Below are 24,572 nucleotides of genomic sequence, written 5' to 3'. Positions count from 1 at the left end.
CAACATCCTCCCAGTAGTAGTGGGCAATTCCAGTCTGAAGGGGGATTCCTCTAGCAATGGTCATGGGGGAGGCTTGGCCTTTCACACTTAACACTATTTCAGAATAATAATTTCATATATCAGGGGTGGGGAAAGATTTTCGATGCTGAAAATGACGAGATATTCCAATAAAATAAAAAAAAACACACCCAAGAAACACAACAAAAAACAAGTGAATCTGTTTGATAGCCACTAATGAAGGAAAGGGCAGGTAGAGAGGAGTACAGCAATAATTCTGTCTACTTTCTTCCAGTGCAGAAATAAATATTTCAGTTACAAGAAGTGGAGGAGTGAGGGTCACCGTGCTCCATCCTGCACCCAGGAGCCTTTCCCCTGCTCTTGTTATTCCTCTTTTTAGATCTAACCCAGTTCCTGAAGCCAGAAGGAAGTAAACAGGAGGAACACGACAGAGGGGGTCCAGGGATTGGATAAATAAATTGGCCTTAAATAGAAGGTCCCTAGAAGAGACTTTCCTCCAAGTTTTGTTCACTCAGGAGCAATTTTTCAAATTGCTCCCCCCCACTGTTCTGCTGGATCCATCTTTTATTCTCTCCCTGGTCTGGCTGAGGTTGAAACGAAGAGTTACAGCTCAAAAGCTGGGAGTTTTCTAGAGTGGAGCGACAGCTGGAGGAGAAATACCAAGGAGGGACCGGAATTTCATGGTCCGAAAAGCCGCATTTCCCCACCGCAGGGGAATGCCCACCCCCACACCTCCTCCTCTGCCTTAGTCAGAGCTGTGAAGCTGCGAATCAGCAGCTTGTTTAAAGCTCCAGCTTCACCCAGCAGCTGCCCAATGCTTCAGTTTCTCCTTCGGCTCCAGCCAGCCCAGAGAGCAAGCCAGCCACATCCCCACGTTTGGCAAGGAACCCAGTCAACAGCTGGTCCCAGTCACTTCTACAAAGCTCAGCTCAGCCATGCTGGGGGCAGGCACCGCTCCCCCCGTCCCCAAACTTAAAATCATAGAATTGCCTACGTTGGAAAAGACCTTTCAGATCATTGAGTCCAACCATCAACCTAACACTGACAAAAACCATCACTAAACCATGTCCCTCAGCACCACATCTGCCTGGCTTTTAGATCCCTCCAGGGATGGTGCCTCAACCCCTCCCCTGGGCAGCCCATTCCAAGGCTTCATAACCCTTTCAGTGTAAATATTTTCCCTAATATCCATCCTAAACCTCTCCTGGTGCAACTTGAGGCCGTTTCCTCTTGTCCCATGGCCTGTTCCTTGGGAGAAGAGACCGACCCCCCCTGCCCTCAGCCTACTTTCAGGGAGCTGAAGAGAGCGAGAAGGTCTCCCCTCAGCCTCCTTTTCTCCAGGCTGAACACCCCCAGCTCCCTCAGCCTCTCCTCACAAGACTTGTGCTCCAGACCCCTCACCAGCTCCATTGCCCTTCTCTGGACCCGCTCCAGCCCCTCAATGTCCCAAAAGACGTTGGACACAGCCCTCGAGGTGGGGCCTCCCCAGTGCCCAGTACAGGGGGACCATCACTGCCCCAGTCCTGCTGGCCACACTGTTCCTGATACAGGCCAGTGTGCTGGTGGCCTTCTTGGCCACCTGGGCAAAGCCAGCAGGGACCCCACAGTTATAACTTGCTCCCACCACATGAATGCTGCTGCCAGTCCAGCTGTCAAAGAGCCAGAGACCTACCCAGTGAACCTACAGCCTGGATGGGCTGTTGCAATGCACTTAAGTAGCTCAGAAGATCTGCCCAAGCCTACTGGAGCTCTAGAAGCACACACTGTGAAACTGCGTTCCTGACAAAGAGAGCCACTTCAAAATATCAACAGGAACCGTCACATACTTGGGTTTGCTCTTGGGGAAAGAGGATAGCTCTTCCAAGGAGAGGTTTACATAGGGATGCAGAAGGGCTGAAAGGACAGAATGAGGTGACACAACGAGGGAGGCACGTCTGAAAAGCAATCACTCAGGCTGGTAACGCCTCAAGGCGTCAGTGGTGGCAAGATGGTACCACTACACGCCCAAATAAATAGTCTGCAGCAGGATCAAGAGCAGGCATGGTCAAAAGCATTTCAGGAGTTTCTTTTTCCTGTCCCCACGGCCCAAAAATCAGGCCTGTACACCAAGCAGAGCTTCATAATCACAGAATGATATGGGGCTGGAAGGGACCTCTGGAGATCATCCTTGAGAAAGCAGCACTGCAGAGGCTTGGCAGAGACAGAAGCAGCAAACTGTAGAGCAAAGCTGCTGAGCTGGGGTAGAAGAAAAGGGAATGCAGTTTTGCCTGCTAATGGTATAGCCCAGTCATGAAGAAAGAATTTCCAGGTGTCTCCTGTTCCCCCAAACCAAGACCAAGGAAAACACGCACAGCAAGAAACACTTACATTATCTTTCTGGAAGTAGATGAGCACTCCAGCACCAACCTGAGTTAAGAGGATCACCAACAAGCAGGTGAAGTACTGGAAACAAAAGAGAAGAGATGATCACTATCAAGCCTTTCGAAAGGTGTGTAACGTAACAGCCCAAGTTTTAGTAAGATTTTGTACACAGGAGAAGTGACAACCCTGAACCAACACCTTTGCCTGCAGACAAGCTCTGCTATCAACACCAGTCTCCCCAGTAAGAGGTTTCAGTACGAGCATCTACATCACACCAGTGCACTTCAGCACTCCTCCCATCAGGTCAAAGGAAAGACTTCAGGAGGGAGAGGATTTCCAAGCACCTTCTGCACGTGTCATTCCAGCTGGGACTCCCTCTCCCACCTCCAGCTCCATTCCCAGTCCACTCTGACCTCAACCAGTTGGACTGTGCATACCCCAAGCCTCTACAGCAAGAAAAGTCAATTTCACAAACCTTTTTTTTTTCAACTATGTGTAAAATCAATTACCTTTTTTAAAAAAAAAAACCAACAAACAGCTATTTCATTTTTTTGAGGATCTAAATTTAAGATTTACCTGCTTTTAAGGAAAGTCTGACATTCTAGGGTTACTTTTAAATGGTGGTAGCTATTACCATTACATTAGGAGATGTTCCTCATGCCAGGACACACAATGGGTTTCCTGTACACATGTGCTCTGGATAAGGAGGAGTCAAGCAGCAGGCTGAGGTGCATGAAGCCTCGTCACCTCATCCATCGCAGCCATAAAATCTTCCTAAAGTCTGAGGAGAGGTCCTGACATGCAGGACATTCCTAGTCAAGTCTCTTTCAAGTCTTGCACTTTCCACAGAAGCTGAACTTTCATAGAATCACAGAATGATATGAGGTTGGACAGGACCACTGGAGATCATCTAGTCCAACCCCCTGCCACAGCAGGGCCACCCAGAGCAGGTCCCACAGGAACGTGTCCAGGTGGGTTTGAATGTCTCCAGAGAAGGAGACTCCACCACCTCCCTGGGCAGCCTCTGCCAGGGCTCTGCCACCCTCACAGCAAAGAAGTTCCTCCTCGTGTTGAGATGGAACTTCTTATGTTCAAGTTTGTGCCCGTTCCCTCTTGTCCTGTCCCTGGGCACCACTGAAAAAAGCCTGGCCCCATCCTCCTGACACCCACCCTTGAAGTATTTATAGGGGTTGATCAGATCCCCCCTCAGCCTTCTCTTCTCCAGACTAAACAGACCCAAGTCCCTCAGCCTTTCCTCATCAGAGAGATGCTCCAGGCCCCTCATCATCTTTGTAGCCCTCTGCTGCACACTCTTCCAGCAGTTCCCTGTCCTTCTGGAACTGGGGAGCCCAGAACTGGTCCCAGTGCTCCAGATGGGGCCTATCTTTGCAGCACATCAGGGACACTGTCACTCTTTCTCTTCTTCCTCGCTGCCCTTGATACTTGCCCTTGCACCACTGAAAGCACAACACTAACTGGGAAGTCGGGGTGAGGTAGAGGGTCAGCTGGGACACATTTCCTCAGCTGGTAGTCCTAAACCCACTGTTTGCAAGAAGTGGTGGTGACATCCCCTCTCATTTCGCAGAGTTATTAGCTCATCATCACTAACATCTGAGGAACCACTGCTGCTGACTGCTGGAGAACTTCATGTGTGCAAATCAGGAACTGGACCTAAGTTGACGTAGCATCAGGAAGTACCATCCCCAGGAGACTGGAGCCCCAGCTACAATCCAATAGATATTTTGCAGGAAAAGTATGAAAAGGTGGATCTAAAAACATAGCATGAATTGTCTCACCAGACCCAAGAGACATCGGATTTCATTGACTGCTCCAAGACAGCCCAGGAACCCCATCAGCATGGTGAGAGCTCCAATACCAATCAGGATGTATGCACCAGTCTTCAGGGAGGGAGATGACAGCTCTGTAGGGGTCAGGAGAGAGAACAGAATTAGCTACTGACAAAAATGACATCTGCCATCACCATTTAGAGAACCACCTCCGTATCTGCTTGTAACAGTCTGTCATCTTCTACAAAGGGACTGCACAGAGGCACATGGAGCTTGGAGACAGAAAGCAGGTTCTGGGTGTCTTCTGATGAAGGAAGACTTCCAAAGCCAACCTGCAGGTCTCCATTATCTCAGAGCCTGGAAGACTCATGGTCACTCCAGACAAATGAACCTTGTTTGGAGAAAATTAGCAAGCTGCTTACTGGATATTTAACTCCCTCCTGAATGCACTCCAAGTGAGAGTAAGAAAAAAAATGTTCTACTCCACAACTACTGCCTCTTTGCTTCAATTCCCTTCGCTCTCTTCAGGGAAGCTTTTTCTCCCGAGTCCTAAAAACCCTTTTTGGTTTGGCTTTTCACTTTAAGGCCCTATTCCTTCTTCCAGCCATTCTGTTTTCACTCGTCCACTTGCAGTCAGCAGTGGAACGAAACACAACACAAGAGCTAGTGTCAGGCCAAATGATGTGACAGGTTAAATGACAAGCAAAGTGTTGAATGGCTTGTGGCCAGCACCCGTGTATGACCCCCTGCAAACAGATGCTATTCCAGGATCAAAACAGATATCGTGCCCAAAATTAGCTACTTTTACATATCCTCCCCTGCTATTGTGTCTGGAGTGACTCTGCTTGTGAACACTCAACAGGTTTTTCAACCCAGTTGAGGTAATATTATTATTATTTCAGACATGCTGGTGCTGCCAGTCCTCTCCCTTCGACACTTAGTACTGTGAGCAGCAGAAGGAACAAGCTCTTACATTTGGGTTGGTCACAGGACTATTTCTTGCAGAATACGATTGGAGGGAGCAGCGTTACAGCACGAAAGCTGAAGAGATTCCGTCTAGAAATAGTAACCAGAAACCTCATTTATCATTAAGGGACACTCTTAAAGCTGGGAGTTGCACAGTGTAAGGGGATTCCCGATGTCCACTGATTAATGACAATAATGTTCCTAGAGCTGAGCATTTTAGTTTCCTGAGCAGAAGTCCCTGGAGGCAAACTTCCCCCGAGCTCCTGCTGAAATAGGTTAAGAGACAGTAACTGAATCCAGACTAACTCTCTCCTCACTAACACATACCTCCCCCAGCTTCTGATACCTGGGTGGAAGTCACCAGCTTCCAAACTTTTTTTCCCCCTAGAATGTGCCGAATAGAGGAAAAAGATCAGTTATCCAAAAAAGTGAACCAGAGCTGTTGGCCACACGGGTCACTTCAGCCTCGATTCATTCCCAGGCCAGGTTCTCCCTGGCTGGACATGGGTCACAGACACCAGGGTGCTGCTCATCCGTCCTCCACCAGTCCCAGGACCCTTGCTGTGCATTTTAGGCACTGATATTGCAAAGGATTTACTGAAGTAGTAGCCTTACAGGGGTGGTCTTCACCAGACTATGCCGTTTCCTCCCCCAAAATCTGCTCGGCCACCCTACGAGCGTTCAAGTGCTCGGGTGGCAGCACCTCGAAAGCGCTTCCTTTAGTCAACTCTGACCCAGAAGAAAGAGAAAGGACGGTGATGGGGGGGGACAAGGAGCTGTGATTTCACTTCTCCTCTGCGATACGCCTCGTCTTGCAGGAGAAGGCTTTGCTGGCAGGAGGAGTCCTGCTCTGTTTGCTGTCACGCCGTGTTTTCCCCCGCGCTGGGCAGGGGGCCAAGGGAGGACAAGAGGCTCCCTTTGGCAGCAGGGCCCGAGTGCCCTGCTGTGCCGGGCTCCTTCCCCATGCCCGGGTTACTAAAGCAGAGGGGGGAAAAAAAAAACAAAAAACAAAACAAAAAAAAAAAGAGGCAAGGCCTGGGAAAGGAAGCGAGGGGGCAGGGAGAAAGAGCTGATGCTGGAAATCTCCAGGAAGGAAGCTAGATCCTTAAACTGCTGCTCTGTTAGCAGAGATTCTGGGTAAAATGGGAAGGAGCAGAGCCAAGCTCGGGGACTTTGTGCCTCAAGAAGTGGCAGCAGCACCCGTCCACCAGGGCTGGGGGAACCTCACCCCATCCACCAGGTCTGAGGGAACCTCACCCCATCCACCAGGGCTGGGAGAACCTCACCCCATCCACACCAGGGCTGGGGGAACCTCACCCCGTCCACACCAGGGCTGGGGGAACCTCACCCCAACCACCGGTCTGGGGGAACCTCACCCCGTCCACCAGGTCTGGGGGAAACCTCACCCCATCCACCAGGGCTGGGGAAACCTCACCCCAACCACCAGGGTTGGGGGAACCTCACCCCGTCCACCAGGCCTGGGGGAACCTCACCCATCCACCAGGGCTGGGGGAGCCTCACCCCGTCCACCAGGGCTGGGGGAGCCTCACCCCGTCCACCAGGGCTGGGGGAGCCTCACCCCAACCACCGGTCTGGGGGAACCTCACCCCGTCCACCAGGGCTGGGGGAACCTCACCCCGTCCACACGGGCTGGGAGAACCTCCCCCCGACCTCACCCCATCCACCAGGGCTGGGGGGACCTCACCCCATCCACCAGGGCTGGGGGAACCTCACCCCGTCCACCAGGTCTCGGGGAACCTCACCCCGTCCACCAGAGCTGGGGGAACCTCACCCCGTCCACCAGGGCTGGGGGAACGGCTGCTGGTACCAAACAGCACCTCAGACCATGAAGCATCTATAGCAAATAGCCAGGCTGTGATACAGGGTACAGTTACAGCCCTGCAAAAGCCCAGGCTCTGCTAAGGAGGCTGAGTTTTTTGGCTGTTGCAGAAGGCAGGCCCTCTGTTAAGAGTCAGCTCCATGCTGACCCAAAGGGGAAGGAGGCCAGCTCCTCCCACGTGCAGCAACACAAAGATTCGACAGAGTTGGAAGGGACCTTCTAGAGACCATCCAGTCCAACTCCCCTGCCAAAGCAGGGCTGCCCAGAGCACATCACTCAGGAGCATCCAGGTGGGGCTTGAAGATCTCCAGAGAAGGGGACTCCACACCCTCCCTGGGCAGCCTCTTCCAGGGCTCTGCCACCCTCACCCCAAAGAAGTTCTTCCTCATTTTTGAGTGGAACTTCCCATGGTCCAGCTTGTGCCCGTTGCCCCTCGTCCTATCGCTGGAAACCACCGAAAAGAGTCTGGCTCCATCATCCTTCAACCCACCCTTTAGGAAATTGTAAACATAGATGAGGTCTCCCCTCAGTCTTCTCTTCTCCAGGCTAAAGAGCCCCAGCTCTTTGAGCCTTTTCTCGTAAGGGAGATGCTCCAATCCCTCCATCATCTCTGTTGCCCTACGCTGGACTCTCTCCAGCAGTTCCCTGTCCCTCTTGAACTGGGGAGCCCAGAACTGGATGCAGGATTCCAGTTGTGGCTCCACCAGTGCAGAGCAGAGGGGGAGAATGACCTCCCTCTACCTACTGGCCACACTTCTCCTTATGGAGCCCAGGATTCCATTGGCCCTCTTGGTGACAAGGGCACATTGCTGGCTCATGGAGATCCTGCCATCCACCAGGACCCCCAGATCCTTTTCCTCTGTAGTACTCCCCAGAAGATCCACCACACCACTGCTGACGGCCAGGCTAAGCCTCCTGAAGCGTATATACTCGAGTATGTTTTAGAAGTCAGAGCACTGAGGACTTCACAGACCCACACACCTTCCATCCCCCCTCAGATCTACATCCTCTGCTGCTTAGGAACAAACACACTGGCTACTTTCAGTGTACATGAAGCATTGATAAGACCAGGTACTTACTTTCTTTGGCATTTAAAAGAGTCAAATTGAAATAGCTCACTACAGAAAGCAGTGGGAGCACAGGGGACTTGCACAGCAAAACTACACTGAGGCATTGGGGGCTTTGGGACACAATGGTAATAGGGAAACTGTTGTGGAAACACAAAGCACGCAGTGAAAACAGCTAAACGCTAGTCCCTGTGTTTACGATGAAATATTTGGATTGTTGGCAATGGTCTCTCTCAATCTGACCCCGGTGTTGCAAGATGAGGAGGAACGCTGTTGTCTCCAGGGTTGCTGCCTTTCACCCTGTTCCTGACAGAGCCCCGTCTCGCTGTACACCACGTTACTGCTCAGGTCACTCACTGCACATAAAAGTATTGCCATCCCTGGACTACACCATGGTCAAGCACAGCCCCGGGCTAGAGTCAATTCAGAAGGAGAAAGAAGATGAAGAAACAGGATCTTACGTAGAACCGCAATGAAACTGGTTTTGTCGGCCAGAATCCATACTCCAAAACCCAGGATCACAGCGCCCAGGATCTGAAAGAGTAGACACACAAAGGCCTGTTAGTTTAGACAATTAGGAAGAGGCAGCCACCCTTCTCCAAACTTGCAGGGTAAAAAACAATCATTCTTTTGCTGTTCCCACCCATCTCCCCCACGGCACTCCTCCCAAAGTAAACAGGATTAGCATGACTCCAGGAAGAGCGCCTTGGCCAACGGCACAGGAACCCCAGGTTCTGCTTGGCAGCCCTTCACAGGGTATTAGATGATGTTCTATAGGGGGACCAGTTCAAAACAGCCTGAGGAAGAGACACCCTGCTGCTAGAACCTTGTTGTCAGAAGCAAAAGGTAAGTGCACTGCTTCTGTGAAGAACCGCGGAAGGACAAACACATCCAGCACGTGATTTTGAAGATATTTTTGAATAGAGAAATCCCTGACCCTACGGGACCAGGCTGGGAGGCAGTTGCCAAAGGATTAGATATCTGGCAGATATCTGGAACCTTCCCAGGAAGGAAATCTTCAGCTTGTCAGGCTCTGTTATAACCTTATGGCTTCAACCCACAAATGCAAAAAAAAAAAACCAAACCCCAGCCCAGCAGCCTTCACTTTGCATGTGGTTTCCCTTGGGTGAAGTGCTTCACCCCTTCCAAAGCCAAGCTCAGGCCGTTTGGCTTGGCCACAATTGTGTGATGGAACACCCCAGCACCTCCAGCCAAGGCATCTTACCACCACCAAAGAGCCAAACCTTACGAGACATCGGCCACGGTCTCTGCCTTGCTCACTACGTGGCCTTATCTAGGGCAAGGATTAGTAGAGCGATACGTCCCCGTGGAGACTCAGCTGAATCCAGGCACTGAATGGAGAAGGCAGGAGATACACAGTTTTCCCATCTCCTTTTGAAGGAGGGGAAGAAAATAAAGAGAACTTAAATGTCTCTTCCAACCTAGATAATTCTCTGATTCTACGCTGTTTTAGCTTTCAGGTGTCACCACGTTTTATACTACACTGTGAGGTGTTTGCACACAGGTGACACCAGCTCCCACATGAAGATGACAGCACCATTATATCCATAATAAAGCGACTAGGCTGAGAAGCTTGTGAAGTCTGCAGGTTTGATAACAAGCTGAAACTTGTGCCCTTCAGCAAACTAGAAGTGGCAAAGGCTGGAAACCACTTCCTGTGCAAAGATGTAAAACAGACTTTGAAGAAACGAGGGAAGAAGGAACGCAAGTGAGATGCTTCCAGAGGACGTGAACTGGAAGCAGCAGTTCTTACACCAGCAGGATTTCAAGATAGGACGAAGTGAAATACTAAATAAACCAACGGGGGTGAAGAGACATTGCAATTCTGTGCTTCGTTAGACAACGTTCCAACATTTGGGAGACAAGGGAAAGGCCAACCCACCACCTGAAGCAAGCTGGCAGAGAGGGATGTATGGACAGGCACTGGCTCCACATTTTGAAAGTTTACACTGCGCTTCAGCTCCTCATACAAAGAAGCTTTTCTGAGCAAAGACAAAGCAAGAGTCTAAAATAAGCTGCTTGCAAGCTTTCCTGGCCTGGCTGAGGGCACAACATGCTCTGGGGATAGGATTAGAAAGTCACCAAGCAAGTTCCTGTCCGTGAAGATGGATGAAGACGACTGACTCGGCTGCAGAAAGCACGTAGCTGCCATATCCCAGAAAAAGAAAAAAAAAAAGCTACAAAGACAAGATGGCAGTAACAAGAATCCCCCCGTTGCCTTATGTCCCAACACGCTGCACGGCAGCACCCGGTCTCCTGATCAAACCAGAAAGGCCCCCTTGAACACACAACAGCTGTGAGGCCTCAAAAATTCCTCACAGCCTTGGTATTGCCAAGAACTGCTGAATTTACAGTTTGAGGCAGTCTCACATTTAAACCATTGTCTTAATAAAATATTTGTCTGAACAAAGATGCAAACCGGGCTGTGTGTGACATCTCTCTTGGCTCGCTGACCCCGAAATGTCACCTAAGTTTTGCTGTTGCTGACAAAAGGCAGAACGGCTGCTGAGCTGAGTTCCTGGGAAGTTATTTGTCAGGAGGTGCTCAGGCTACCCAAGGTCTGTTTGCAGGCTGATCTTTGCTCTAGTCCACAGCTCGCACAGTTTGCCAGGAGCTGCTGTGGAAAACACTAAAAAAAGGGAAGGCAGGAAGAGTTAGCCACAGGGAGAAAACGCTGTCCTATTTGCGGACGATACCAAGCTGTGTGGTGTTGTCAATACACCAGAGGGATAGGATGTCATCCAAAAGGACCTGGACAGGCTGGAGAGGTGGGCCCAGGTGAACCTCATGAGGTTCCACAAGAGCAAATGCAAGGTTTTGCACCTGGGCCGGAACAATCCTCGCCACCAATACAAACTGGGGGGTGAGGGATTGGAAAGCAGCCCTGAGGAAAGGGACTTGGGGGTGCTGGTGGAGGAGAAGCTGGACATGAGCAGGCAGTGGGCAGCTGCAGCCCAGAAGGCCAATCCCATCCTGGGCTGCATCAAAAGATGCGTTGCCAGCAGGTCCAGAGAGGGGATTCTGCCACTTTACTCTGCTCTGGTGAGACCTCACCTGGAGTATTGTGTGCAGGTCTGGAGCCCTCAATATAAGAAGGACATGGACCTGATGGAGAGGGTCCAGAGGAGGGCCACAAGGATGATCAGGGGGATGGAGCACCTCTGCTACGAGGACAGGCTGAGGGAGCTGGGGTTGTTCAGCCTGGAGAAGAGGAGGCTCCAGGGAGACCTAATAGCAGCCTTCCAGTACCTGAAGGGAGCCTACAGGAAGGCTGGGGAGAACCTGTTTAGAAAGGCCTGTAGTGACAGGACGAGGGGCAATGGCTTCAAGCTGGAGGGGAACAGATTTAGACTGGAGATGAGGAGAGGGTTCTTCACTGTGAGGGTGGTGGAGCACTGGAACAGGTTGCCCAGGGAGGTGGTTGAGGCCCCTTCCCTGGAGATATTCAAGGTGAGGCTCGATGAGGCCCTGGGCAACCTGGTCTAGTTGGGGGTGTCCCTCCTGACTAGGTCGGACTGAGGTCGGACTAGATGACCCTTGGAGGTCCCTTCCGGCCTGGGAAATTCTATGATTCTATGATTATCAACAGTTAATTTACCTCCTAGCAGGACAGTGTATCTGCTCGGCATCTTCAGGAGTTTGCACCACACAGCGAGGGTGTTTCTGCTGCTGCCTTGGCTTCAGACCCTCCAGAGAAGGTAGGAGCCTTCTGCTCCATTTACAGAAGGCTTAGAATATATAACTCTCTGTCCTGCTTCTAAACAAACATTCTCCAGAGACTGTTGGACGGGTCTGACAGAACTGTCTTCCCTTTAAGGAGAAGCATCTGCTACGGCCCATGTCTTCTACCCCAGACGGTAGAGATGTGTTGAGTTTTGATAAGAGAAACTAAACTTATACTCTAACCTTCTGGTCTTTTTATCTTTTATCTTTATTTGGCAAGCAGTCCAGCTAACCTTCTTCCCTTTAACCAAAGCAGGTCAAGCCCTTCCCTGAAATAAGGCCCCAAGACTGCAAAATACCACCAAGTCCCTGAACCACTTCTGCTATAGCAAAGGAGATTCTACCAGACCTCCAGCAGTAGAGAAGTGCTATTTCAACGACTGACTAACTTCTAAATGAGTCACTAATGTGGTTCTAAAAAGCTTAATTCACCAGGCTGTCTGGAGCGTGTCTTCCAGCGAGGACTGACCTGCACATGGGGCAACCACAGAGGCTCAGCTCAAGGTCCTGAGCAGACACAGAGCTCCTTCCCCAACATGAATGGTCACGCTCATGCAAGCTCCCTCCTCACCAAAACTCAGCAGCTCTGGGAAAGCACCGTGAGGGATGCAGAACCTGGGAGCCCACAGCAACTCAATTTTCTCTGCTAGATTAATGCTGATCTCCCACGTTGTATGAGATCAAGAATACCTCCCCCATTTAGAGCTTGAACAACCCTAATGGAAAAAGCTTCTCATCTCAACGACTTCCTATGACAGTGAGAAAGTAATGGATACCACCTCCCTCAACAGCTGGCACGTGCAAAATGCCTGCCATGAGTCAAGACAGAAGCACGCTCAAAATCTTTGCTCCAGAGAAGGATCAAGCTCCCCACCAGGACAGAGAGGCTTTGGAGGGAAAGACAGTGCCTTCACGAAGAGCTTATTAAAGTAGCTTCTCCCTTCAGTCAGCACAGAGCTCCTCACATCCCACCTTAAAACTCAGTCTCCAGCCCCAGCTCAGTGCATCAGACCAGCTTTCCCCAAGAGGGAGGGAGGCTGGAAACTACACCAGAGGAGCTGGTTTGGAACAGGGTAAAGGATAAAGGATATCACAGGATCAAGAACAGCTGCTTCCCATCACTTGGCAACCCAGGCAGGAGCCCTCAAGCCTCCCCAGGACCCATGGAGGGATTCAGCGCCTCCCGTCCTCCTCGTCTTGCAAAATATAGGAAAATGCTTTTCAGCAGACGTGGGTTACCCTGAGAAAGCAGCTCAACTCCCCACGGGCTGCCTGTGACCATGTCTGGCTCAGCAGAGAGGGGAGAGGAAGGCAACTGATAGCATCCAGCAAAACCAGCCACAGTGTTGTAAGGCACCGCAGCATTTCAGGCCGTCATCTTTCCTCCCAGGTTGGCTTTCTAGATGAGAACCTTCTCTCTGCAGAGGTTAGCTAATGAACTGGGACCTGGGGTTAGGGATAAAGAAGGCAAGGCAGCACCCAGGGACTGGCCTTCAGCAAGACTCAAACACTGCCTTGACAAAGGCAGCTCTGCTTCCCAGGGTAGACTGGTTGATCACTTTCAGCAAGACTCAAACACTGCCTTGACAAACGCAGCTCTGCTTCCCAGGGTAGTCTGGTTAATCAATGAGTCTTAGAATGGTTTGAGTTGGAAGGAACCTTAAAGACCATCCAGTTCCCACCCCCTGCCCTGGGCAGGGACACCTCCCACCAGACCAGGTTGCTCCAAGCCCCATCCAGTCTGGCCTTGAACCCCTCCAGGGATGGGGCAGCCACAGCTTCTCTGGGCAACCTGGGACAGGCTCTTACCACCCTCACAGCAAATAAGTTCTTCCTGAGATCTCATCTAAATCTCCCCTCTTTCAGTTTAAAACCATTCCCCCTCCTCCTATGGCTCCCCTCCCTGATCAAGAGTCCCTCCCCATCTCTCCTGGAGCCCCCTGAGGGACTGGAAGTCCCTCAGCCTGTCCTCACAGCAGAGGGGCTCCAGCCCTCTCATAGTGTTTGTGGCCTCCTCTGGACCTGCTCCAACAGGTCCATGTCCTTCCTGTGCTGAGGACTCCAGAGCTGGACACAGAGCTCCAGGTGGGGTCCCACCAAAGCAAAGCAGAGGGACAGAATCCCCACCCTTGCCCTGCTGGCCACGCTGCTGGGGATGCAGCTCATCAAGTTCAAGCCCATGTGCCAGCAGCACAGCGCAGCCATGCAGGCAGCGAGAGGGAAGTTGCATGCTGGAAGGTCATCCTCCTCCTCTGCTCTGCCCTAGGGAGGCCCCATCTGGAGCACTGGGACCAGTTCTGGGCTCCCCAGTTCCAGCAAGAAAGAGAACTGCTGGAAATGGGACAGCAGAGGGACACAAAGATGATGAGGGGCCTGGAGCATCTCTCTGATGAGGAAAGGCTGAGGGACTTGGGTCTGTTTAGTCTGGAGAAGAGAAGGCTGAGGGGGGATCTGATCAACACCTATAAATCCTTCAAGGGTGGGTGTCAGGAGGATGGGGCCAGGCTTTTTTCAGTGGTGCCCAGGGACAGGACAAGAGGGAACGGACACAAACTTGAACATAGGAAGTTCCACCTAAACATGAGGGGGAACTTCTTTGCTGTGAGGGTGGCAGAGCCCTGGCAGAGGCTGCCCAGGGAGGGGGTGGAGTCTCCTTCTCTGGAGACATTCAAACCCCACCTGGACACGTTCCTGTGGGACCTGCTGTGGGTGGCCCTGCTCTGGCAGGGGGTTAGACTAGATGATCTCCAGAGGTCCCTTCCAACCTCATATCAATCTGTGATTCTGTGACAGAGACCAGAAAGCAGCGGTCACCTTATCACGCTTCATTTCCCTCCCTGCCTGGCCCTTCCTTCCCTTTACACGCTGCACAAAGGGTAATAATATCAGACAGGCTATTTTCTTGCTAATATGTGGAAAGCTGAACCCTTGTGCTTCCCTGCTACACCATCTCACTCCAGGAGGGACAGCACCAACAGTACCATCACCATCCCTGAACCCTTGTGCTTCCCTGCTACACCATCCCACTGCAGGAGGGCAGCACCATCGACATGACACACAATACCTAAGCTTCTCCAAAGGATGCATGCAAGAACATGTGTGGCCCACCCAGGCCCACTCTCATCTTTTGGTGAGCCTCACGCTTGAGAATAACTGCATCCAGTGGGCAGCCTCATTTCTCCAGGCCAGTCTGCCCCAGTCTCCCCTCCCCACCTCCCAACTCCATTTCAAATAGAGGACTTGGACTAATTCATCTTGTTAAAAAATCAAAACCAGCCGTTGGGACTCGAGCAAAATTAAGAGCCGTTCTTTGAAGCTTGCCTGGCCTATTTAGGAGGGCACTGCTATTACTTGGCAGGTTTTATAGCTCTGCTGCTCAGAGGCAGCTCAGCTGCTGCTCCAGATGTGGCAGGGAAAGTAGTTATAACTACTCTCCTCCCAGAAACGACCCGTGACTCCTCTTTTCCCTTCCCCTTGCAGGAAGGGAGCTGTGTGCCCTGGAGACAGCAGGTGGGTGCTGGGAGCAGAGCTGCTCGACGTACCCTGGAGCTGCACAGCAGCTCTGACAACCCACAGCTTCAGGGATTCCCTCCCTCCTTCCAAAAACTCTGGCCATTTTATTTAATGAACATACTGGGCAAACATCCAGGAAAAAAAAAAAACCCTTTCCAGCTAATTTTAGTCCAGTTCTTCCTATCTACTTTGCAGATGCCCACGATACTTACAAGGAACAGGAGATTGAAGAGGAAGAGGAAGTACTTGGTGACTTTTAGGCAGCCAGACCCCATCTTCTTTCACTTAAGGGACCTAAGGGGGAAAGCAGACAGACAATCAGTTATGTTAGTGACAGGTCCTCCAGGCAGTTTCAGAGCAACACCCTTGCAGAGCTGGCTCAAAGCTCTGGATCATCTGGAGGGTCTCAGACCAGACCCACAGAAAGCACATGCTCCATAGACTGCCCAAGTTTCCTTTTCAGGGCAGCAAAACAGGAGCCCACCAGCACCACCACAAGTACAAACAGCCACTGCTGCCAAGATCTCCTGCAGAGTGACAGAGGGCTGTCAGCAGTTAGAGAAGGGATTTAATCACAAAGACACCGCTAATTCCATCGCTGTTTATATGGACTTTGCATTAATAGCATCAACCAAAACACCAACTGTGGCTACACTCCCAGCAGAGAACAGGGATGCACTTATCTGAAGAAGGAGCTCGCAAGGCCAGCTCCCTCCTTCAGAAGATCTCATCTCCTCGTGACCCCTAAGCAGCTGAAGGAACATGGAAGAGAAAGGCCAAGGGGTCAATTTAAAAGGCAGCATTAAATCAAGCTTCCCGTGCACAACTCAGCACCTGATGCTCTGACAACCAGCAGCTCTGCTCCACGGTCACACGCTACCAATTCAGCTGCAGGATCAAGAGAGGCAAGACTTCCAACAAGTCCCAGTTCCCAAAGCCAACCCTACAAGTCTGAGGCAGTCTGGGAGCGCTGGCAAGACAAGATGCTGGTTTTAGTTTGTTGGTACCAGCCACACAAACTACACACATCCATGGAGTGGCCAGCAAACAAAGCAGAGAGGGCAAGAGATGAAGTCCAGGGCAGGTCTTCACCACAGAGAGAAGGTTCTATATTGTACCTGAAGTTAACGCTGCTCAATTATCATGGCTGAAGCCTACGTAAACCCACAGGAGAAAGGAGGTGACAAGGTTGCTCTTAACGTCGCAAATTAGGCAGCTTATCAACAATGGATCCTTTTGATCAGGGGAGTAACAAAGGGCAACAAAGATGGTGAGGGGTCTGGAGAACAAGTCTTGTGAGGAGAGGCTGAGGGAGCTGGGGTTATTCAGCCTGGAGAAGAGGAGGCTGAGGGGAGACCTTATTGCTCTCTACAACTCCCTGAAAGGAGGGTGTAGAGAGATGGGGGTCGGTCTCTTCTCTCAAGTCACAGGCGACAGGACAAGAGGAAATGGCCTCAAGTTACTCCAGGGGAGGTTCAGGCTGGATATTAGGAAAAATTTTTTCACTGAAAGGGTTCTCAGCCATTGGAATGGGCTGCCCAGGGAGGGGGTTGAGGCACCATCCCTGGAGGTGTTCAAAAGACGGGTTGATGTAGTGCTGGGAGGTATGGTTTAGTGATAGTGATGCTTCTTGTTTGTTGTGTGGGTGTCTATTTTTGTCAGTTAGGTTGACAGTTGGACAAGATGATCTTTAAGGTCCCTTCCAACCTAGAAGATTCTGTGATTCTGTAAACTGATCTGTATTACTGCAAGCTGCTCCAATTCTCACTTGTCTGACACCAAAGACCTCAGAAGTCAGAAAAAAAGAACCACAAACCATCCCTGCTACTAGAGTAAGCCCCCTCCAGGTGGAAACAGCACAGCTGAGTAACACATAAGGATGGGTAGGGGAACATCTCGGGTCAGCTTTCCTGCTTCTCCTTCCTCCCCCACGCTCAGTTATGTTTCCTGCATGGGCAACAGAGGAGTTTTAAGTTCCTTAAAATTTGGTCTGGCAAGCTCGTTGCTCAAAACAGACCACGCACCAGCCAGAGGAAGAGCAATGCCAGGCTGGTGTCACCAGTCTGGTGTGGGAAGAGCCAGCCCCAAGAGAGAGCGAGGTCAGCAGGGTTCCCTGCTGCCAGCCCGGGTGTACCGAGGGTCACCAGAGCCCAGTACGTTCTTTTGTTTCAATCAAAGGCTTTTGCTTAATCCTATTAAATATTTAGGTTAACTCTGGAGCTAAACTGGTACGTGGGCCTTGTTATAACCGGCCAGTCTTCCCACCCAGCAATGGTCACTCTCTAACTCTCCAGGAGAGAGCACGAGTCTGAACTCAGTGGCTGAAGACAACGCCACTGCTCTAACTTCCAGGGATGCCAAAGCTAGAAGCTGTGCAAGGCCCATGGCTGCAACATGAGGAGAGCTGGGACTCTTTAGTCTGGAGAAGAGAAGGCTGAGGGGAGACCTTATCAATGCCTACAAGTATCTCAAGGGAGGGTTGAAGGAGGAGGGAGCCAGACTCTTTTCAGTGGTTCCCAGTGACAGGACGAGGGGCAACGGGCACAAGTTGGAACATAAGAGGTTCCACTCAAATATGAGGAGAAACTTCTTCACAGTGAGGGTGGCAGAGCCCTGGAACAGGCTGCCCAGGGAGGGTGTGGAGTCCCCTTCCTTGGAGAGTTTCAAGACCCCCCCTGGATGCTCCTGAGTAACATGCTCTAGCTCTAGGCAATCCTGCTTCAGCAGGGGAGTTGGACTAGATGATCTCTATGGTCCCTTCCACCTCTCAAATTCAGTGAAATTCAGTGAAACATGCTATAGAGATGGGAAAGCAGCACAGAAATACAATCTTGGCCAGCTGGGCTACAGGTTGGGTTAAAAATCCCATCTATATGGCAGTCATTGCACCTAAGGTGCCAAGCCAGGTCAGCACCATCTCAGGGACGTTTTATTCGGTTCTCTTTTCAGCTCAGAGCCCACAAAGCCAGCAGCACCCAAAAGCAGGTCCTGCAGATTAGCCAGGGAGAGCTTCCTGCAATAGTTTCTGGTCCCATAACTCACACCACGTATCACACCCACAGCACACTCCCATTTCCAGTGGGCTGTGAGCTGGTCCTGTTCCAGCACGGATGCTCCACACAACAGCCCCATCGCTACCAACCCTTGGAAAGTCCATGAAGGCCCTCCATGAGCGGATTTTTACCCTTGGTTCATGACAGCAAGTTTATTCAACAAGCTTTGCTCACACTAGAGCAGCTCTTCTACCACAAATGGCAGCTTACTGTCACAGAACAGCCATAACCCAAAGGCTTCTGTGGCCTGTGATGGTATCTCAGAAAAAAAGGGGTGAGTATTTGAGCAGGGACAGCACAACTATCGCTTCCTCCAAACTTTGCTCTCCCCTCCTTTCCTCTTTTCCTTCCCTTTCCCTACATTCTCCTGGGCCGTTAATCCTGGCAGGCACCAACACTTCAGACTGCACTTGGACAGGATAACGAAGACATAAGTTCTCCCCTCCAGCTGGCTTGCTTACTGGCTTCACCATGGACACAGCTCCTCTTAATAGCATCATAAACTGGAGCCTGGCAGTCTCACCAGAACATGGAGGCAGCCAGGTCCCTAGATGATGATGATGATGATGAACGTCCGTTGTGGGGGATAGGAGTGTTTTTCTACTCTTCAACCTAGCCAAGACCTAAGCTAGACAATAACCTCCTGCACAAGGCATTGGACTTCTTACCTTAGGATGTCCGGTCCCAGGTGCAATCCTCCTTATTTTCAAGCTGGAGGGACAACTCCCAGCACTTGCTGATTTGCTTCCTAACGCTAAGCAGCCATGTGCTGCCCCTTTCCAACTCTGTCCAAGCTACCTTGATTAGTCAGGAGAGCAGAGATTTGCAGAGCTGTTAGGATATTTACAATAGTTATCTAAGATAAATAGATTAGTCCAACAAGTTGAGAAGAGCTGGTGCGGAAGAAGACATGCCTGAGGTGACAAGAGTAAAAGATTGCTTTCAGGGCTCTTTTACTCCTAGCTATTTGTTAAAGGCATACATTCTTCCATGCTTACTTTAAAAAAAAAAAAAAAAAACACACCAAAAACCCAACTGTGCATTACAGCATTATGCACTGTTCTCCTCTAGCCACAGGGAGAGAGACCTCTTTCATAGCTCCTAGCCATAAAGCAATTCAAAGCACAGATTTCAAGCCGAAAGAGAACCAGGTTTTTAGGATTTTGCTTTGAGTTTTTAAGATACTTTAGGGCTTCACCGACTGAAACGTTAGAGATTTTCCAACTCCTCCACTATCCTTAAGGACTTAAACTTACTTATGTTCACTACATTAATGAAGCTCCTCACCTTCTGAAATTGCACCCAACGGTCACAAAGCTAGCAACACCGCAGCAGCTCAGCAAAATTTGAGATGGGTCAGGTTTGGAAGCAGAGGAACTTGGAGTTATCATAACTGGGTGTATCAACAGGCCACTCGGCAGCGGAGGGTTGGTTGACACTCTGAATCTTACCAGCCAGAGCTGGGTATTTGCCTTCTGGGGCTGGTCAACTTCTGAGCCTTGCCATTCTGCAGCAGCGCACGCAAAGGTTTGATACATGAGGTTTGCACCTTTTAAATTCCACTGATCGTCCACAATTGTTTGTTTCCTCCTTTTCCTCTCCACCCTAACTCCTTGGACCATTTGGATTTTCCTCTCCAGGCAGTCACACCCAGCCTTTTCAACAATCCTGCCCATGTGCCTCCAGACTTCCCCTGTTGTTCTCCAGATTGATGGCAGCTCTGCTGGGAATTTCCTAAGAGACTGTACTGTCAACTTGCAGAGAGGTGTTTGTCCCAGCCTCTTATTACCCAGACCTTAGAGGCCCTTCCAGTCCCTCAAGGGGCTCCAGGAGAGATGGGGAGGGACTCTGGGTCAGGGAGGGGAGCCATAGGACGAGGGGGAATGGTTTTAAACTGGAAGAGGGGAGATTTAGATGAGATCTCAGGAAGAACTTCTTTGGTGTGAGGGTGGTGAGAGCCTGGCCCAGGTTGCCCAGAGAAGCTGTGGCTGCCCCATCCCTGGAGGGGTTCAAGGCCAGGCTGGATGGGGCTTGGAGCGACCTGGTCTGGTGGGAAGTGTCCCTGCCCAGGGCAAAGGGGTTGGAACTGGATGATCTTCAAGGTCCCTTCCCACCCAAACCATTCTATGATTCTATAATTTATGCATGTCTATCAGTTACACAGTACTACTGCCATAAAACCTTGTTTGCAAATATTGCCTGTTCAGCCTCTATGCAGTTCATCCTGGGTCTTTCTTCGCCTCAGCCCCAGGATCCGAAGGAGAACTAACTCCAGGAAGGCACCAGTTGATCCAGGACCCCTGGGTTCCCCCATGGGGGGAGGAACGGTAGGACTCCACACAGGCTAAACCGGCATCACGGGATGGTTTCCTGGCCCCTCCACCACCTCCAGGAAACGGAACACTCAGGCACGGATGTTATAATCACATAAGCCAAGGGGCAGAGAGGCCAAGTTAATTTTTAATTGCCATTCTGCTCTCTTGAATGAGATCCTGGACTGCCCCCACCCACCTTCGGTGAAGTTTATGGTATTTGGCTCAGGCTGGCACCATACGTGGCTGTGCTGGTGGGAGCTCAGTCTTCCTCCACAGCACCCCTCGTGCTCCTGCACCCCAGGTTTCTTCCCGACGAAGCACCTCAGCTGCCAAGTTACTGTACTGTGCAAATAAGGAGCTCGTTGACAAGTGTGGTGAGAGAGGAGGTAGACGAGCAGGAACAACCTCAAGGCAAAGCAGGGCAGATCTCACGTGGAAATCACCGTCTCGGTACGGGCAAGGGCAAAGGTCCTGCAAAACCCTCGAGAAGAACAACAAGCTCTGAAGGTCAACCCCAGTAGTCCAAGACAAGTAGAAGAGAGCACACCTTGGAATGCATCTACATCAACTGGAAGACCTGTCCCCTCTCCCCCAGACCCTCTTCCTTAAGGAAGGGAAACGATCAAAGAAGCTGCAGGTCCTTCCTATGTACTTTGGCCAGTTGCTCCCCACTACCACCCCTCAGGCTCTAACCCCAGGGAGTGTAAAACCAAGGCAGACCCTATAGGATCATGGAACCATAGAATGGTTTGGGTTGGAAGGGATCTAAAGATCATCCAGTTCCAACCCCCTGCCACAGGCAGGGACACCTCCCACCAGACCAGGTTGCTCAGGATGCACTGCTACTAGCTTTTACCAGGCTAGGATGAGGTCAAACCAGCACCAGAACTGGTTTTCCAGTTGCTAGTCCCCTTGCCCACACAAACACCTCAAATGCCCTGGCTGGCTGGCATCTGCTGTCCCTCCTTGCCTGCCCAAGGAGAAACTTCCAGCTTGACAGACGCAGAGACGCAGCAGCCAGCGCTGCGAATCCAGGTTCTTCAGCATACCCTGAGGATCCTGATCCTTCCCATCTCGCATCTGATGTGGCTGGTGGGACCTCCAGAAGAAAGCTCAGCCACTCCACTGAAGCAACCTCAGCCCATCACAAGCACTGCAGGCGAGCATCACCCTCCCCAAGCCTAATACATCACAACAGGTTGTTTCTCCTCAAGATACTATTCCCATGCTGGGCTTTGAAAACCTCTAAAGCTCTCCCCGATCCAGTCTCACCTCCCTGCCTTCTTTCCACACCACGACAGCAACCAAGGTTAGCTGGGTTCATTGGTAGGCAAGTGGGCCCAGAGGTCCTGGAGAAGGAGGAGGTCCCACTGATCTACTCAGGTCTCAGATCTGGCCCCTCTGATGACAGCAACCGGCGCCTGTCCCTAGGAGGGGATCAGCAAGTCACTGGTTCCACAAAGATGTTTATCTGCACACTAATTTGCAGGAGGTCAAGGCCATTTTGAAGGCTAGTGCAGCTACTTTTTGCAGTATTATCCCAGTCCAGCAACCAGAACCAGGCTGGAGACCCTCAGAAGCCAGCTGGGGATCAGAAGTTGCTCGCTAAAGGGTCACTTCACCTTCCAGCTCCAAGCCAGACACCTGCACGCAGGGAACGGGCAGCCCAGAAAGCCACCTCCTTTAAGAGACAGGGGAGGAAAGAGCTCATCTTTTGGCAGGATTTGGAGCCCTTCTACTCAAGGCCCACCTGCTGGGGATGCTTCTCCATCTAGTCACATGAAGAAGGAGCACTTGGCAATCAGAAGGTCTCCTGATGGTCGGTGATGAGACGGGATGGCTTCAGACAATCCCAGTTAATGAACAACAGCAGAGTTACTAAGTCTATTGTTAACCAGGGACAGCACTGCCCTCAGTATTAACTCATAAAAAATATCCCAAGGAGTTCATCTTGCTGATGTTAATATTCAAAGGCCTTGGACTTTCAGTGCACCTGGGAAGTACATCTTGTCTCAGGCAAGAGCCAAGGAAAGGCTGGGGTCTGAAACCACTGAACTTTCCTTTAAGCTCCACCGAGATAATACCGGCTGCGTAATGACCTTGAAAAAGTAAACAAGATCCTGTTTGTCATGGAGACTTTCCAGAGAGCATCTCTTCAAGAGTTACAATGAAGGGATTTGAGGGAGAAGCTAGAGCCTCAAAATTAAGGCTGCTAATTAGGGATATCCTCTCAAACAAGCCACGCTTGCGGATGCAGAGATTATTTTTATTTATTTATGTGTGTGTGCGTGCACGCCACTGAGTCAGGTGCAGCTTCCTTCTGAAGGAAAGTGTCAGGGCAAAGTAGAAAACTGCATTTCTGCCTAATACAAACTTTGGTAACAGAAGGTTAAAAAACAGAAGGTATACGGAACAGTCTATACCTTATTCCATCTACCCTAGAGACAGTTTCTTCTTATCTTAAGTAGAAGCGATTGCCTTCAAGCTAGAGGAGGTGGTTTGAGGGCTAAGCACAAAGTCAGAGATAGCAGCACAGCTACGTCGGCCTGTGAACTGCAGCACGGTTCCTGATTGTCAACAAACTTTGATCTCACCACTTTGGAGCACAGATATGTAGAGTGACACCTTAAGATGAGCAGCCCCAAGAAGTTGGTGAGCCAGAGGCTCAAGTCCCTGCAAATTGCCCATCCCTGGAGCGAGGGGAGCAGGCTTAAAACAAGGCAACAGTCATCTGCAAGCACTGCAGAAAGGCTAGATTTCTCAGGAAACTGGATGAGTTTCTGAGAAAACTCACCAGCTCGTACTGCAAAGGTAGGTTTGTGCCTGGTGCACCTGATAAGACATTCAGCTTCTCCGTGTGGCTTCTGTAGTCAACGTACCGTTGGGGGAACCATCTCACAAGCGACAGTGCCATCCAGTGAGACCCTAGATGAGAAAGCACTGGGAGGACTATCTAAGATGGCAGAGGGGTTTTTTTCGGCTTGTTCCACCACAGCAAGCACACGTTATGCTTTTTGTAAAAAGGAAATGCGCATTTTAGAAATGTACTTCTGATGCCTGAGGGGAAGCAATCAGATAATTAGAAACCACTATCGTTCTCTGAAAAAGAAGCCAACTCACAGTTCGGTATCAAAGAGCAGAGCAGCTTTTAGAAGTGTTCTGTTATCAGCTTTTAGAAGCGTTCTGTTATCACCTCTCTATATTTCCAAGGGGGTACAATCAGATTTTAAGAACATCTGGACTTCCCACTTCAGTCTGAGAGCCAAGGTTGAAGTAGGTCTTCGGTCCCTACAACTGGCAAATTGAGAAAGTTCTTTGCTATTTTCGGTCTATACGCTCACGCTCGCACAGCGTGACAGCATTTGCAGGACAGTATTTCTCCGGTTTAAGCAAATCTTTCCATCCAGCAAGACCAGAGACACGAGTCTGCCAAGAAAACTAGGGGGAAAAAAAAAAAGAAAAAAACCAACCCAAAAACCTCATAACCTGTCCCAGAAGTCATTTGGTTCTCCTCTCCCCCTAAAAAAAAAAAAAAGAGAAACAACTTACCAGAAATAGCAGACAGAAGAAAAAGCCAAAAGTACAGCTTAGTGGATTTTTTTCCCCCTTTTTGATTACTACACACAAGAATATTATTTGTGCAACAAAAACGCTGCGGGTAGGGTCCAGGAAGAGGTCTCCACGCCAACTAAAACCAGCACAAGGTGCAGTAAAAATGCACAGTTTTCACAAAACTGGTTGGGCAACTCTGTCACTTGACTACCTTGGCTCTTTAATGGCTCCAAAAACAAGCCAGCCCAGCTTTTTTTTCCTGCCCTTGGAGCTGTGGTGCTGTAAACTTAACCTCTGAAACCACTCGTGAGCGGTGCACTGTGTGTCAAAGGAAGCCCCCCATATTTGGCTTGCCC

General features: G+C 50.6%; 1 protein-coding gene across 1 annotated transcript in view; it reads right to left on the bottom strand.

The window, feature by feature from the left end:
* The window catches only part of CD82 (CD82 molecule), a 49,967-nt gene that overhangs the window by 10,352 nt on the left and 15,043 nt on the right, over nt 1–24,572 (bottom strand). Inside the window, exons 2-5 of the mRNA XM_014950122.1 lie at nt 15,509–15,590; nt 8,501–8,573; nt 4,176–4,300; nt 2,386–2,460 (exon numbers count right to left, since the gene is read on the bottom strand). Of these exons, the coding sequence (XP_014805608.1) occupies nt 2,386–2,460; nt 4,176–4,300; nt 8,501–8,573; nt 15,509–15,571 (336 nt within the window). The 5' untranslated portion in view covers nt 15,572–15,590. The remainder of the gene's footprint in view (nt 1–2,385; nt 2,461–4,175; nt 4,301–8,500; nt 8,574–15,508; nt 15,591–24,572) is intronic.

The sequence above is a fragment of the Calidris pugnax genome, unplaced genomic scaffold, assembly GCF_001431845.1.
Source record: "Calidris pugnax isolate Ruff unplaced genomic scaffold, ASM143184v1 scaffold68, whole genome shotgun sequence".
Classification (NCBI taxonomy): Eukaryota; Metazoa; Chordata; class Aves; order Charadriiformes; family Scolopacidae; genus Calidris; species Calidris pugnax.
The sequence above is the reverse complement of the archived record's forward strand: the minus strand, read 5'-3'. Positions and strand labels throughout refer to the sequence as shown.